Source organism: Egretta garzetta, unplaced genomic scaffold (assembly GCF_000687185.1).
Source record: "Egretta garzetta isolate BGI_Z169 unplaced genomic scaffold, ASM68718v1 scaffold299, whole genome shotgun sequence".
Taxonomy (NCBI): domain Eukaryota; kingdom Metazoa; phylum Chordata; class Aves; order Pelecaniformes; family Ardeidae; genus Egretta; species Egretta garzetta.
The window spans coordinates 1955326-1971268 of NW_009260696.1; the positions used below are offsets into that span (position 1 = coordinate 1955326).

The window sequence follows — 15943 nt, forward strand, 5'->3', positions numbered from 1 at the left end:
AATTATTTTAACAGTCCACGGAGTTGTAGGAGACCGATGAGCGAATATTGACACCAGACAAAGTGCTACACGATGACAGACTGACCAGCTTGTATCACTATCAGCAGTGGCTGAAGTGTTCGCCATCAGCAGAGCTGCTGACAAATGAAAAACTGCTCTTGGGATCTAAAGTTTCTACGTGCTTGAGTTGTCCAGTAATACACTGATATTCTGCAAGGGGCTAGTAAATACCACATGATTTTTATCTCTGTCTCCCACCACAGATTAACTCAGCCTCCACATCAGTCACCTTGTAAAGCCTTGAAACCTTGTAGTGGGACACGCGTTGAACCCGTCACAAACTGCAGCAGCCTTGCCCTTCTTTCTTCATCAAAAGTCTCCACTGCTTGCCAGAACCACTTCACAATATTGCTATCTGCCATGCAGTGCTTTAGACGTGTGTTTGACTTCCAGTCATTCAGGTCTATCTTATCCAGGCCTCCTATGATTAGCTGTTAAAGGATTAGAAAACGCTTTAACATTCAGAGTCAGTTCAGGTTTGCAGCTATAAAAACATACATCCAACCACTTCACGAAGCCTAGCATTCTTTACGCGCTTGAACCACCGTTTTGGTGCATGGTAACGCTCCAAAACAGTTTGGAGCAGGCAGTAAATCTCTCCAGTTAAACGGCAATGAAACCAGCCAAGGAGTACACTTACCAGAACCAGAATTTTCACAAGAAACGAGAGTCAGAAGCCCATTCAAGACCTGCTTTGTTAAATCTATCCTACCTGAAAAGCACAGCACATCTTTATGAGGGTACGGGACAGACTTGGAAGAAGGCATGCCATCTACTGCGCTACACGTCACTGTCCTGACGTAGGTTTGTCCTAGAGGTGCCAATCCCAACTAGGACAGAATCCTGCTTGGTTTATGGTAACATCCTAGTTGGTTTGTTGTTCCACAACAAACTACAGAAACTCTGCATCTGCTTTCTGATGTCGTCTGTGAGAGGCTCTAACACAGACCAGACATATTACTTCAATCTCTTCTCCAGATGACACCAGGTTGCAAAATACTGTAAAAGGAAGTCACTGCTGGCCACGAATCTAACCACCTCCCCTGGCAACGACAAATAAATGGCATAGAGAAAACTTCATCCCTCAAAACAAAACGTTTGTCATATTCTGAATTTCCCATAATATTCCATATTGAGGATCACATTTCTGAGAGCTACCATTTAGCAGCTGCCTTTTTGTGCCACCAAGACAGCACCCGTTTACATTATTAGGACAGTTGTGACTGTTCTGACGCAGACAGTATTGAAATATTTAATGGATTTTTAATCTGCCTTTTCAAGCAGCTAGCAAATGGAAGGCAATACCTTCGTGGGATTAATTTGTATGCACGAACGACTAGCACAAATCTAGTGCTTCCAATACCACAAATGGTCCAAATTCCACAGGTTGCCTTATTTTTTTTAAAAGGCAAAACCAGATGAAAAATTGCTCAATGGGAATTCTTTTAAGTAGCAGCAATCTGCATCTCAGGATTAAGTGAGAAGACAAACTCATTTCTTTTCTATATGCTCTACACTTGTATTTTAGTCCCTGTAAACCATGCCCTGTGTGAATATAGAAACAGCCATGCATGAAAACAGTTACTGAAGAAAAGTTCTGGGGTAGATAACACATTAGGTCTTGCCAACAATTCCTCAAACTTTCACTACTCCTGCCCTGCTCAGACCATGTGCTTTGAGCATTAGTCCCTGGTTAGACAACATGGAGTATTTGTGTTTCCCTGTTTAAGCAGCCCTCTCAATAATGTTAACCCAAAGAATGTCTAGAATAAACCAAAAAGGGTTTGGTTAAACAAACACACAACCTTCTGGTACGTAACTTGGAGTAAGTTTTGTGGTTGGTTTTTTTTTTTGTTTGGATTGGTTTGGCTTTTTAAATCAGTGCTTGATTGCGAATCAGACAAATTACAAAATAGTATTCCCATGTGGATAAAACATATACCTCAAGTTCCTTCTGGTCGAAAGGCTTAAGGAGATGTTGAGGAATAAGTTCATTAAAACCTTTCTGCAGAGCCAGAAACTGTGCCTCTATTCCTCTCATAAATCGCCAGTTTACATACAACCTGGGGGGAAAGAAAAAAAGTCAGGGATGATGAGCTAGATGGGACTGGGCTTTTCGTAGCAGAGCTGGAAAATGCTCGTTTTACAGAGGAACTTGTTTTAATACTTTTTTTGTTATGAAAGTTCTTACCAGTTCCTTTTTCCATCAACGATTAATTACTGCACCATCAACAGAAAAACCAAAGTACAACTCACAGTTTCATGTTCCCAGGTCTTACAATAGGGCATTGTCTGAAAAAGCTCACGTCATTTATGACTCAGGTACTTCCCCTTAAAATACTTATTTCATTAGTTTCACTATGTAAGAAAAGTAATCTGTTTACTACCTTCTTTCCACTACATTTGCAGGATATATTTTTGTTCTGCAATACCTGACATATTCTTTCTTGTTCTCTTCTGTCACTGGAATATTCCTGCCATTTGGTTTGAGTTCATGCTGTAAAATCCGCCCAAAAGCATTGTGTTCCACACAAAAAGTATGGTCCAGAACCGGGGTGATATCGTTCTCTCTGGCAATGGAAAGATAAAAGGTAAACCTAGTATTTTTGATATTTTGGTAACTCTTAGTGGTGATGCTGACAGTTTGTTATTTGAACATCTAGTTAGTCTTCAGGATAAGCCTAGTGACTAGCCATCTGCATTTCACACCACGAGAGAAATATTGCCACAATCACCAATTTCTGTATAGCTTAGTGCACATTGAAGAGTCTGACCACACAGGAGTCATCCATCTAATTCTAGCAATACTCACAATAATGAATTAAACCCTATATACACAAACGCGCGTGTGCACACATATATATGCTGGTTTTATATATATACACACACAGAGCAAGAAACTGATCTGCTCTCATGTATCAGCATGTAGCCCAGAAGAGGTGGCATGCAGTGAATTTCAGTGATATCAATAACCTTAAATACAAAGCAGAGCTGAAGAGTCCCAAAGCTACACCAAATGGTGGGTTTTGTTCCGAACTGTAAGTGTACAGAAGCCCAAATTAATTCAATTTATTTCCTTTTTAATCAAAGTCGGTTTTCTCTTGAACAAGGCTGTACTCTCCTTCAGAACTCTGTCCTGAGTTTGGATTTTGATACTGTGATATTCTACCGCACCCATGCAATGTTTAACAATTTAGTATCTGCTTTGCTGCAAGGAGAACTAACACAGAGTTTGCAACAAGAACTCGTTCCTCAAAAGCACCTTGAGCTTTCTGACACAGAAACAGTAGCTTAATAATTTTGTACAGATCTCCCCCATTACAAGATTTTTGCAAATACTTTCTATAAATCATATCTCACTCTTGCCAACATACTCTACCCCATCTTCTCTACAGCGAGGCAATATATAAATACAGGACTTACAAGATCCAGACTAAACTTTTGTGTAATTCTGGGTCAACAGATTCCAGATCAGAGAGCTGAATGGGCTTCCCCAGAAGCTGTTTGTAAAAGGGAACCGTGAAACCACCATTGATATAGTGTCCATGGAACACAGCCAAACCCATTATCCGACCAACAAAATGGAAATAAGACAAATGGTCCTGCAGGGAGAGAGGAGAGAAAAATCAGGCAGTGGGAAGACACTGACATCTTGTGGTTATATCTGCGCCATAGCTGCATGTTCAGTGCAAGTTATCTGCAAGCCTCTGGGCAAGAGGAGCCACCATTTTTCCTTGTAGCATAACCAAGAACAGAACCGTTTAATGATTAAATGCCTCAGACAAATCTCTGTGCATTACCTGACTAATAAATTGGACACAAGTCCTCTAGACCTCTCAAAGAGCAAAACTTGGGAAAAGAAAATCCCCATGAAATCCCCAGAATCCAAGATATGACAATTCCAAACAAATTAGTTTATTCTTTGTTTAACCATCAAAATCTTTTTGCTCTTGAGGAAGCAGGCCCCATGCTCGTTTCCTTCATGTCTTTCATGTTGCTTATAAACTGACTTTTGAAAACAGGTTTAAATCCTATGGTTGAGATTCTTCCAATCTATTTCCCCCATCTGACAGAGCAAATGTCAGGAAATGTCATGTCAGGAAAAATTCCCCTATACTAACGCAGAATTGCTGCTCCTTTTAGGGTCTGCATAAATACAATTCCTCCAGTGAGGGCGGGGAGGGGGGAAGCAAGCACAGCAGCTTATTGAGAGAGGGCAAGCAAGGCATACAAGCCCCTACAAGTCACGGGGTGAACACCACTCAGGATGCAGTGCTGTTTACACAGCCACCTGCATTCACAGTGACGATGAATTTCACCTACATGTATCTTCTCAGAATCATCATGCATCCCAGTCAGTACTGAGGAGTCTCAAAGAAATCACTTACCAAAGAATACCTCCTTTCTCATGTTTTTTATTTCGGAACAAAACCCCTCTGCTTCATACTATAGCAATGTAAGACTCATTAACACCTTCTTATTCTGCTTTACCCTTCAGTTTACATTCTTGTCATGGCAGAACAGCTACAACAAAAAACTGCAGGGGACCTCTGTTAAAGTAGGTATGTCACTCAGAAGTTAATACTTACAGGATTGATAGAAGAGTCTGGATTGATTTGCAGCATGTAAATATTATCTGTGGAGTACTGGAAGAGCCCATAATAGGGATTCAACATTTCATGGCACAGTAAATACAACCATTCTCTGCCAATAAGAACAACAAACAAACAAAAAAAAAAAAAGAAAAAAAGAAAAGAGGTATTTTAGAAGGGTACAACTTCCACTTAAGTTTCAGAGAACACAGTTATTGTGAATCATCAAACAAGTCATCAGTTATGAAATGCTTATTTCAAAATCAGATCACCTTGTACTGCCCTCCATTTGCAGACCAAAAAGGTAAGCTTAAAAGCCCATAAAGTGTCTTACTCCACTCACAGGCAGACTTGTTTTAGTTTAGAAGTACTGAAGGGATTAACGTCAATTAGAGAAGCTGTAACAAGCTGTTAAGACAACGCCATCAACGAAGTGAGTCTGAACAAGACCCACTTCCAAAAAAATCTTGACTCTAGGGTTCAGATACTTGGAGACTAAGATCTGCTCCTCTGCAACCTGTACAGTATAAAGAAATATATATTAAAAAAATATATTGTTTAAAATCAGCTCAATCACTGAAGTTCCTTAGAAAAGCTGTTTTTCTGCAAATGCTTAATGACTACAGAATCTCTGCTTTCAGCAGAGAGCCCAGAAGGGGCAGAGAGACCAAACACATTAAAAAAGGAGGGCTTAGGTAAATTCTCTCACTGCAGTAACATACAGCGATGGGAATGGAACTAAAGCTATTTCTGACCTCCCAACTCACCATGACAAATACTCCTTTATTGTTAAATTCGGCCCAGGTCCAAAATACTCTGAGAGAACTATCAACTTTAATGCTCAGAAGTGGAGTAGGACTGATCTGAAAGAGTCTGTTGCAGAAAATGGGCAATTATGAAAGCCATCAGGGCAATAGGATGTCAACAGTGGAGACACTCAAGGTTGCCTTGGGTAAGGCAGCTCAGAATGTTCCAGTTTCTTTCCTTTGTCCAGCGATGGGTTACTGAAAGACACCTAAGTGGGTGGTGAAGCCTTTGTTTAGGATTAATTAATTTCCATTCCTAAGATCAGAGGACTCTCCTGAATGTGGCTGAGACACACTGAAAAGGAACCCCTGTTGTCTTGCAATCCTTTCACTGGAAATCGGACGGGTGCATTTAACAGAACCTCTACTGTGATTTAGATTTTATTTCAGAGTCTATATGCTTCTTGAAAGACCTCACAATTTGAGCTGATCACATTTTCACTTATGAAACCGGAGCCAGTTGCTGGGATCAGCACTTTCTGCAGTAAGATCAATAGCCTATCCTAAACAAGCTTTTTACACTCACTGGGTAATGGTGATTAAAACAGAGTACATATGAGGAAGAGGGGAAGCAGAAACACCTCAACATGGCATTAAATTCCAGTAACATTCCCAAATCCAAGGCAAACCAAATAATTTAGTATAAGCCTTTGACACCAGAAAGGCTGTGGGCCAACTGTTAAATCACATGCTTCCACTTCCCAACCTAGCCTGAAACGAAGACTGAACCTACGACTACTACCTATAAACTAGATGACAAATAACTTAAATATACCATGAACAGATAATTTGAAAGGGAATTATATCAGCCACAGGTCACTTTAAGGACAATTTTTACAGTTAAAAAGTGTCAGACAAACCCCCAAATCTCACCTTGCTACTCCTCCATAATCCAGGCCCTCCTCTCCTCGAAATTTCACCATAAGCCTCTTTTTCAAGTCCTTTGGCCTCATCTTCATTATCTGGCGGTAGGATTCCTGTATGTGTATTTTTACAATCAGACATTTTATTTCCTTCCTATAATTAAGTCTACTAAGATGCATTACTGTAATACACAGACTGGTACTCAACTACAGAAAACATTCTTCTGTCGAAGTGCTAATGTGAAGAAAATTCCAATGACAACTCTCTAACACTTGGTGGTATTCACCACCTCTTTCATGAAGCAGACTTGCTATAATCAAAAGTCAGTTTCACTTGACTCTTGAGTTACAAAAGCTGCTAATAGTAGTAAAAAGTCAATCAAATACCTCAAATATTTCCTCTCTGGATACTTCAATGCGGCAGTGACCAGCCTGCGGTTGCTGAAGAGAGAGCTCATGCCTAAGAACTTTCAACTTTTGTACCAAGTCTCTTTCATATCTTTGTGCAGGCAACTCCTCACCATCTTCCAGTGACCCCTCATTTGGAGCTGGCAGAGGCTGCTGGCTGGGCTCTTTTAGCTGGCATTGATGGCTTTGAAAGAAAAAGAAAATATTTATTCTGGAAGCATAACACTTCCACCATGAGAACAGTCAATCATTGGAATAATCTCCCCAGGGGAGGGGTTGACTCCACCGCATTGGACACTTTCAAGCCTCAGCTGGACAAGGTGCTGGGACATCTTGTCTAGACTGGGCTCTTGCCCAGAAAGGTTGGACCAGATGATCCTTGAGGTCACTTCCAACCTAGTATTCTATGAGTCTATGTAAAACAACGATGGAAGAACTCACTGAGCTTCTCCAAGAGGAACCTGGAGTGAAATGTGCATTCAGCTGGGTAACTTGTATAGCATCATTACCCTACATTCAGGGAATGAGGAATACAGATATTCACAGTAAAGTGTTTCAGCATTTTTCAGCTCTGTTTTTATAGGGCAATAGGTTGGGGAAGGCTGTGTAGCATGATCACTGAATGCTGACTGAGCAGTAATTTAAAAGTTTGTGTGGTATTTCTCTCATATAGTGACAACTTTCAAGAGTGTAACACAAGAAGAGACCTCTAATGGAACAAACAACAGCTTTATAAATGCAGCTATCCAACAACTGCAATGAAGTTTATTCCAGCTCTATGCAAAAAAAAAAAAAAAAAAAAAAAAAGCTGGGGATTCTTGACACAGTAAAAGTACTGCATCTACACTTACTAAAAAGATAAGGATGTACCTGTCCCAAATAGTTGCAGCTTCATACACTGAACTACCCTTAGCTATCAGTGCTTTATCTGGGTTGTGGAGCAATGATTTCTTACATACGGAGATTCCCCAGCTGACTTCAAGCACAGACAACTCAGATCCAGGAAAAGGTCTGATCTTGGGCACAACAAGCACTGCCAGGCTGCTTCCAGGGTCAGTTCTGTAACAGTTCAGCTGCCTTTGCATGATGCAGAGCTTGAGCTTATTAAATCCTTCTAAACGCGAGCTGGCTGTGCACAGCACCAGGCAACCAGACTCCAGCTGGCTTTATACTCGTGTTGCCTGGAGCTCACGGGAGCACGAAGCCAGCTCAGGTCTAGCATAGTTTGCACAGAGCTAGAACTGCTAATCCAGACAGGCATGAGCTGACTGCTGTGGAACTGCCTGGCAGACCCTCTACCCCACGCCCCAACATTTCCAGAACTGCACATTCATTCCAGCAGTGCTTGGTACAATTTTGTCAAACCAGCTTAGAGAGATCAGTGTTGTGCCGAAATAAGCAAGCCCTCCCTTAAACCCAAGGACTGCAAAGCACAGTAAAAACATTTTTGAAGAGTCTCTGCAAAAAGCTTGGATACAACCAGCACCGAGAACCAATGCTCGGACCCTGACTAGAGCATTGGTTGCCCCTGTTCCCCAATATCGTTATCATGTGGTTTTTCAGCCCCTCGTGACTCCCAGACTGTAGTTAAAATTGAGCAAAACCAAAAGGTTTAAGAACCCAAACTTGACATGAATTATTTATCAGACATGGTTCTTACTTCATGATGTGATGTAGTCGTGGATCTGTGAATTGTGTGGTTCTGTTGTTATGATCTACAAAATATATTCTTCCTGAAACTGTACTTCTAACTTCCCAGCCTGGAGGCAAAGGTCCTAGTTCATCACAATTCACACTGTTAAGGTCTCTAAGGAGAAAAGCAAAGAAAATGTTAAAACACTTCTGAAGTTAAGATGAAACCAATTTGCAGTCAGGGGAAAGGGGAGAATGAATTTGGTGCTCAGTGATCCTGGGCTATGAAAGTCTTAGGAAGGACGGAATAGCTATTTTAACGCTGTCTTTTTAGAATCCTCAGTCTAAGCAGTGCAACTCCCTGTGTATGCATGGGTACACGAATAGAAAGGTAAAGCAGTAAACCACCTTCTGTCTTTGAAAGGCTTTGAAAGTAACAAAGCCATACAGGCTAAAAGTAACTTCAATGTGCAACATCATCACTTAGGTGATGACAGGGCTTCTAAGGGCTGTAAAAGAAGGAAGAGATTTTTTTCATAGCAAAAATTTCACAGAAAAAGTCCCATTAACAATCTGTGATCCATGTGTGGAAAACCAAACAATTAACCAAAGGCCTCTACACCAATCACTGTCTCCAAATACCCAATAAGTTAAGAGGCTAAGACAGCCAAAAACTAACTAAAAAAAAATAAATCACCTCTTTAATGAGACAAGGTTAGAATCCTAACTATTTCACCGATAAATCATTGAGAGTAAGGCTTTACCAACACATTCACCCCTTTCATCCTAGATAAATTTTGGGTATCATTGTAAATGCTGCTAAAGGTCATCACTCATTTGCAGGTAGTGTTTGAATTCAATGCGTAGGATATATTTACACCTAGAAAATTTGAAACACTTCAGGCCCCACCCACCTAATGGAGGAAAACACTAAGACTGGCAAGAAAAGGAAGGAGGGAAACCTGAAGATTATTTTTAGACAGAAAAGCTATTGTTAAGTAAAGTATTCTCTAGACAGCTGGCATGGATTCATCTGTTATCCAGGATTGAAGACACCACTCTATATATTTCCTTACCTAAATCTAACCATGCAACATCAGTATAAATGAGGAAACTGAGAGGCTTTAGAAAGGTAGAGACACTTTGTACACCAAAGGCTTCATTAGTGTCAGAGTGAGTATAAGCCAGCAGGGGATACAGGCAGACAGACAAGCCTTTGTTAGGCTCCTTAAAGAAGATTATGGTTGTAACCATTTGTTTCAATCAGCTGTGCATCTGAAAGTACTGGAGAGATCTGATTACACCAAGTTTTAACCTACATCTGTGCTAAATGCCAAGGTTAGGTTTTTGCACTTCAAGTTGGTAGTATGAAAGCCACCTTTAGCTAAAATAAGAGTGACCTGTGACTCGCAAGACACTGTTGTGTCCACTTATATTGCTGGTCCTGAAAATCTGACTCAGATTTCCTGAGAGCAGCAGCAATACCTTTCATTAGGCCAACCAGCATCACTGGAAGACAAGACAAGGCTTTGGGCACACAAGCATGATATGAGCAACATGAAGAATAAGCATTGTCTTTTCTTCTTCCAATGATACCAGCTAATCTAACATCAGCTATTTTCTCTCTCTCTCTCAACTTTATTTTTCTTTATATCATTTTTCTAATATCCTGTATCACATTCATGTATTATCCAGCCAGTGCGGCACCTGAGGAGTTACAACCTTTGTGTTTCACTCTTGAATCTGGTGTGCAGGTGGCCCAGCGAAAGAGGCCAGATTCAGAGCTCCTCAAGGAACAGCGCCAGACCTTAGTCACAAAAACCTGGATTAACTGCAGGTTAAGGTTTAAAGACGCTTTACTAAATTAATCATGTGGAGGATTCAATTTTTCTAGCTGCAAATCGTTGGTCTAAAGCATAAAAAAAGCTCAACACCAGTTCCGAGTTGAAAGATGACAAGTAATCTCTGCTTCAGTTATACATAAGTGAGCACTATTAGAGCAAAAGCTGCTAGTTCAGTACTCAAGAAACAATGGCTTTAAGGAAATAGTCACTTTTTTCTTCAATTTGCAGTCCAGACTGGTTTCATACCAAAAAAAAAAAAAAAAAAAGTAAGATTCAGAAATCTGTAGCTTCACCAAAAAACAAAGTGACATCGACATTTTAGGAAGAATTTGTCAAATGGGAATTCCTGAAGGGCTACCTATTTTTTTCCCTTTTGTTTCCAATGATTCACAAGTAGATAATTCTTTCTTTCAAAAAGAGCAATCCTTAATGTTTGGTGAAAAGGTAACTAGAAAGATCCAAAATTACTCCTCTGTTCGTAGCTGTCCCTTTAAATTTAGACAGAGCATTTAATAGATTTTTGCTCTTAAAGATTCAGCTTACTGTCATACACACACAACCCCCCCAGCCTCCCCGACTTTGTAACCATATATACATACCTTGGTATCCTAGGGTCATGCCATGTGCTAACTCCAGTCTGTGTGTGCAAAAAATAAACCTGTCCCTGTACCGTTGTTCTTTGTTCTATGAAAAAGGAAGAAAGATTATTCTAACTCACAACTCTGAATAAACTGTTTGTTTAAAGCCATTAAAACATTATCTTTCTGTCAGATCTTGAAGAAGGTACCTGAGTCATCCCCCTCATCTCCTGCAGCGTGGACTGTTTTGTCCTTCACAAATTTACTTTGACTGCACATTTCAATGTTCTTTTAGAAACTCACAAATCCATGCACCAATGTGTTTTAGTTTGTATTTTTTATTTTTAGAGTGCGAGACAACCCAAACCCCCAAACTAGATTTCTTTACTCTTAGATTTGATGTGTTCTTTTCTGAGATTTAAATTCTCCTTAATCTTATCCTCCCTAATCTTCTGTACTACTGGCTTCTTTGTTGCTTTTATATTTTCCTGATCTTTTATCAAATGTGGGCTCAAACCTACACAACATGCCAAGGGGGAAGGAAAAAATAGCATTACTGCTCTAGTTTAAAGAGCTCTCTACATTCATTCTCCCTAGATACACAGCCAAGATTAGCAGTGAATTTTCTGTAACAGCATCGTACCACAAATTCATGTTTAATTTACCGTCAACCCCTCAGTGTATCCTGGCATAGCCAACTGTTAATTAGCCAATCTCAAATTCCCATCTGCACAGTTTAGTTCCTTTTCCAAAATGCAGACCATTAGATGCATGTTTTAACAGGTAAACTACATGTCTATGTTAAAATGGGAGGGTTTTTTCTCTGTATTCTTTTGAAAAAAACTTCAGTTTTATAGTTCTGGAAAACTCTTACCGTAGCCTTCTGGTAGGTCAGGCGACTGGTGACCATGCGGTCTGTTCTGAGGTGTCTGTACGTGACCTCTGACTTCAGGAGTCCGAAGTCGCTGTGCCTGAAGCCTCTGATCTTGACTGGGGGACTCTACGAAGCGACAGTTGCCTCCGCCAGCAGCCCCGGTAGTGTCTGTATACGGTGCTGGTTCCTCCATAAAACAGCTCAGCGGCCTTCCTGGTCCAGAATCTTCATAAACCGTTCTGAAAATGGGGAAACTTCAAGAGTTTCCATCACAGAGAAGTGAATGCAGAAATAACTGTTTCTCTCTCTCTCTCTCTCTCCATTACTTCGAATACTGCAACTTTTAACCCAAGATATGCCACTTCCTTAATGTTTTTATACCCCAAATTTCTCATGGAAGTGCCAGAAGCACTGGTAACAAAAAATATCAAGTCCTACCCAGTTTAGCTTATTTGCTTCAAGTCAGCACCTTACTACCTGATACATACTCCCAGACAATATATTAGTCACACTGATATTTAATATTTCTAGTGTTAATTATATATTCTTTCCACATATAAACCATTTTTCTACTTAAGTGTAAAGAAAACAATCCTTACCCTTCATTCTCCAAAAGCCCTCTACAGTCTACTACAGAACCTCCTGTGCCTATTCTGTCCCGTGTCTGTAAACTGACTGAAATAAAAAAACACAAGTTAATAATAAAAGAACAACCATTTCCTTGAAAACAACGTAAAGCCAAACAACCCACATTTATGTAACATAAAATATTAAGGAAACCTATTCACTACACACAAGCACACACAACTTACCAAAACTCATTCTATAACCCTAAAGCATTATTGATTTTTTTAAAAACGGAGAAGCAAAACCAGAGGCATCGCCGCATCAAAACTTAAGATGAGTCTATGTAAGTATCAAATGTCAGGTTCTACATCTGGATTTCATGAGGACCCAGAAAGGTAAGCTGGAAAGAAATGACTCGCCACTAGATGTCATCATTACTGTAAGAATATTTGGCAAAGCCCAATGAAAAGCTTGGGTTGGGGGGGCAGGAAAATGTGGTAGGATGGGGTAAATTAGCCATAAAACTAGTACTGCCTTGTTGAAATTTGGAAATGGGTTACATGAGTCAAAGTTATTAAAACAGCAATTTGCAAAATTTCTTTTAACTCCTCCAGATCCTCTTTTCCACAGAAGATTCTCTCTGCCTGTCACCTTGGTCCAAATACAACCAGTTTCACAGTAACATGCACCCTTCCAGAGCTGCATTAGAAACACTGCCAGATGCATTCCCTTTTTTTAGTATTGTTTCCCATTATCAACTGAGAGAAAACAAATTCCTATCTAGGAATACAATGAAAATTTTCAGGTTACGCAATTTAACCCCACTGAAGTCAGAAGAAACACCACAGAAAAGGCATAGAAGCAATAATGACTACAGGTCTCTTTTGTCATGTAATATTTGTCCATATAGTATATTTACCCAAGAAGATGAAAGCTTAGCCCAGAGTATTCTTACCCACTATTTGGCCTCGTACAGCATCGGTATCTGTGGGATTTAGTTTGCATAGATCCAAACGCTGGTCTGCAAATGAGAATAGGAAAGATCAACAAAACACTGGGGGCGGGTGGGAATACTGTTCGCTACTCAGATACAGGGCACCGAAGGTTCTTGATTGCACCAGGTAGGAATTGTTCTTACATCCAGTATCTTTTAGCCTGCTGATGGCATTGGAGAGGAGTCGGACACACCCCAGGAAGCCAGCTCCCTGTTTCTTGTGGATTTTTTTATGGTTCCATACACTGATGGTTATGGAATCTGTCTTCCCAACATATCTAGAAAAGTACATATTAGAAGAGGAATTTTAGAAGAAATAAGCCCTTTTTACTCCACAGAATTTATGCGTTATTTGGTACAAATTTTGATACATTTTAGTACATTGGTCATGCTGCTTTATTATAAATACAGAAGTGCTTAAGCCTGAAATGGTGTTATTAATGAATTACCGCACTACAATTTCACACAGCATGTTAAATTGATATTGCTGCAACATGAATTTCACTACAGACAGCCTCATTAAAAGCTATGCAACAAGCTGATTAACATACAAAACTTTCAAGAATTCTGTTTCTAATAATTTGAAGAAAATAAATCACTACAACTAAGACAACCTTTCGTAAAAGCTGGACGGCACTGCTCCAGTAGAGCTTACTCTAAGCAGTTGTGCTGTGTACATAACAGACAAGTATTTCTAAATTCAAACACCTAAAAGCAAAGTACCACTCCTTTATTAACAGGTAATTTCTTGTTGCCAAAAGATCAATCCTCCTCAACAAATGTGACTCTTCTCGCCAACGCAAAATGAAGCTGCAGTGCCAACCCTTGCGTTCCATTTACTGATAAACCTCTGGAATATTGTTTATTTATGACCTTATGAACAACTCACAGATCGTAATGCTGGTTCCATTTGGGGTCCAATGTGTTCTTCACAGTGTCAGTTGAATGGCACTGACCTGACCCATCAACAACTATTTTTGCAAATGGGTCAGGAAGTCCTGTGGAAGGGAAAAGGTGCTATTAAACACAGTATTTTTCCTTTTGTTTCTTCCAAGATAATGCTATCACGAGCTTCTGCTTCTCCCCACCCCAAGAAAGGAACATTGCCATTATCCTAAAACTATTCTAATAATCCAAAAATAGAGAATTGAGCTTCTAATTAGATAACGTACTTCTGTCATACAGATTGATATCTGCCATAAATTGTGAAAGTTTTTAGAAACAAAAGGTTAAAAGTGCTTAATTTAACAGTGCATGCCCATGCATACTGATAAGTAGGCATTTTTATTCAGTCCTTAATGTAGTATTGAGACTGCAGCACTGGGGCACTTTACCCATACCCCTGGCACGCTTTACAGCTAGAGCCGTCTTCGAGATGGATGCTCTTGGTACCCCACGCATCGAATTGTAAGCAGCAACCTCCATGTGGTCTCATCAGCCCAAGTTTCAACTAGAATTTGTGAGTCCTCAGTCTCTCCAATCCTAGAGCCTATGCTATCTAAATACAACTCAGGGTTACTTCTACTCACGTAGTAATGCAACGTTACTGCAAGAATGGAACCATAGAACAAAGTACATACATAGATGAGCCACGACAGTAATGCACAATCTACAAATAAATCCCATTAATCAAGAGCAGAAAGCTATACAATTAGGGCATACTTACTGAAGAAATCTTTCTTTGCAAGATTCTTGGCACATAATACTGCAAAACAAAATACCAGATAAAGAAATCTTAAAACCATAAAAAAAACTTTCCCGGCAATCATATCAGCTACACTACTACCTGACTGTAATTCATCAAATCCCACCCAAATATCAAATGTGAGCATTGTTTTATCTGTGATTGCAATATGTATTTACATAAAGAAAAAAAATCCTTTGCTTTTGTTCTACTGTTACAACGTACAGAAGATTTAATGAATGTCCCTTTATGTTAAAGCCTCCTAATTTTCTATACTGCATGCTTACACAAATGCTAAACCAGAATTTTGTTGTTTCAGAACCCACCCGTTTCAGAACAAGGACTAAACAGTTTCTGAACCAAGAACGGTTGTGGGACTTCTGGAGGAGACCTCTGTGCTAAGTCCCGTCAAACAGTGCAAACTCCTGCTCTTTGCACACAAAAGGTACGCGATGCATTGTAAAACAAAACCTGGGAGGTGTGCTATAGCAGCATAAGCAGCCTGCTAATACAAAAAGGTTTTGTGGTAATCGTGACGGGACTTCATTTAGGAGAAAAAAAAAAAATACAGTGAAAAAATTGCATCAATATGTTTTCCTTTGAAAGGGCCACAAATGAGCCATCATTTCCCTCTCTCCAATTCTACTAAATAGCACAGTAGTTTAAGCAAAAATTAGATCAGCAGACTCGCATCAATCTCCATTTCTACTAGGTCTACTACCAGCTACAAGCCTAATTTTGCTTTTCAATACGGACTGCTCAGTACAGTCTCAGCAATACAAGTTCTTCAGTATCCATTAAAACTCCTATAACAGGCCAGGAAAAATAACTACGGAGCCAAAGACGAAAATATTAGAGCTCTAACTTATCTAAAACTAGGATCCAAGAGAGGAAGATAACTATGAAAGACGTAACTATTTTTGAGGTAGTCTCTTTTCCACCCAGTTCTGATTGTTCAGCGTGAGAATGAATGCTCAGAAGATACTCAAATGGCCACTTCCCCCTGGTACCCACCCCTTCTCATCTCCATCTCACCTTGCT

General features: G+C 39.9%; 1 protein-coding gene across 1 annotated transcript in view; it reads right to left on the reverse strand.

Annotated features, from left to right (window-relative positions):
• Positions 1-15605, reverse strand: part of SMURF1 (SMAD specific E3 ubiquitin protein ligase 1) — a 19119-nt gene extending 3514 nt beyond the window's left edge. The window contains exons 1-17 of the mRNA XM_035901343.1: positions 15590-15605; positions 15229-15300; positions 14885-14923; positions 14108-14216; positions 13363-13496; positions 13180-13245; positions 12257-12332; positions 11658-11896; positions 10805-10889; positions 8390-8536; positions 6709-6913; positions 6332-6435; positions 4650-4764; positions 3484-3662; positions 2493-2630; positions 2003-2123; positions 290-491 (exon numbers count right to left, since the gene is read on the reverse strand). Coding sequence (XP_035757236.1) covers positions 290-491; positions 2003-2123; positions 2493-2630; positions 3484-3662; positions 4650-4764; positions 6332-6435; positions 6709-6913; positions 8390-8536; positions 10805-10889; positions 11658-11896; positions 12257-12332; positions 13180-13245; positions 13363-13496; positions 14108-14216; positions 14885-14923; positions 15229-15300; positions 15590-15605 — 2047 coding nt within the window. The remainder of the gene's footprint in view (positions 1-289; positions 492-2002; positions 2124-2492; positions 2631-3483; positions 3663-4649; positions 4765-6331; positions 6436-6708; positions 6914-8389; positions 8537-10804; positions 10890-11657; positions 11897-12256; positions 12333-13179; positions 13246-13362; positions 13497-14107; positions 14217-14884; positions 14924-15228; positions 15301-15589) is intronic.
• Positions 15606-15943: the final 338 nt, after the last annotated feature.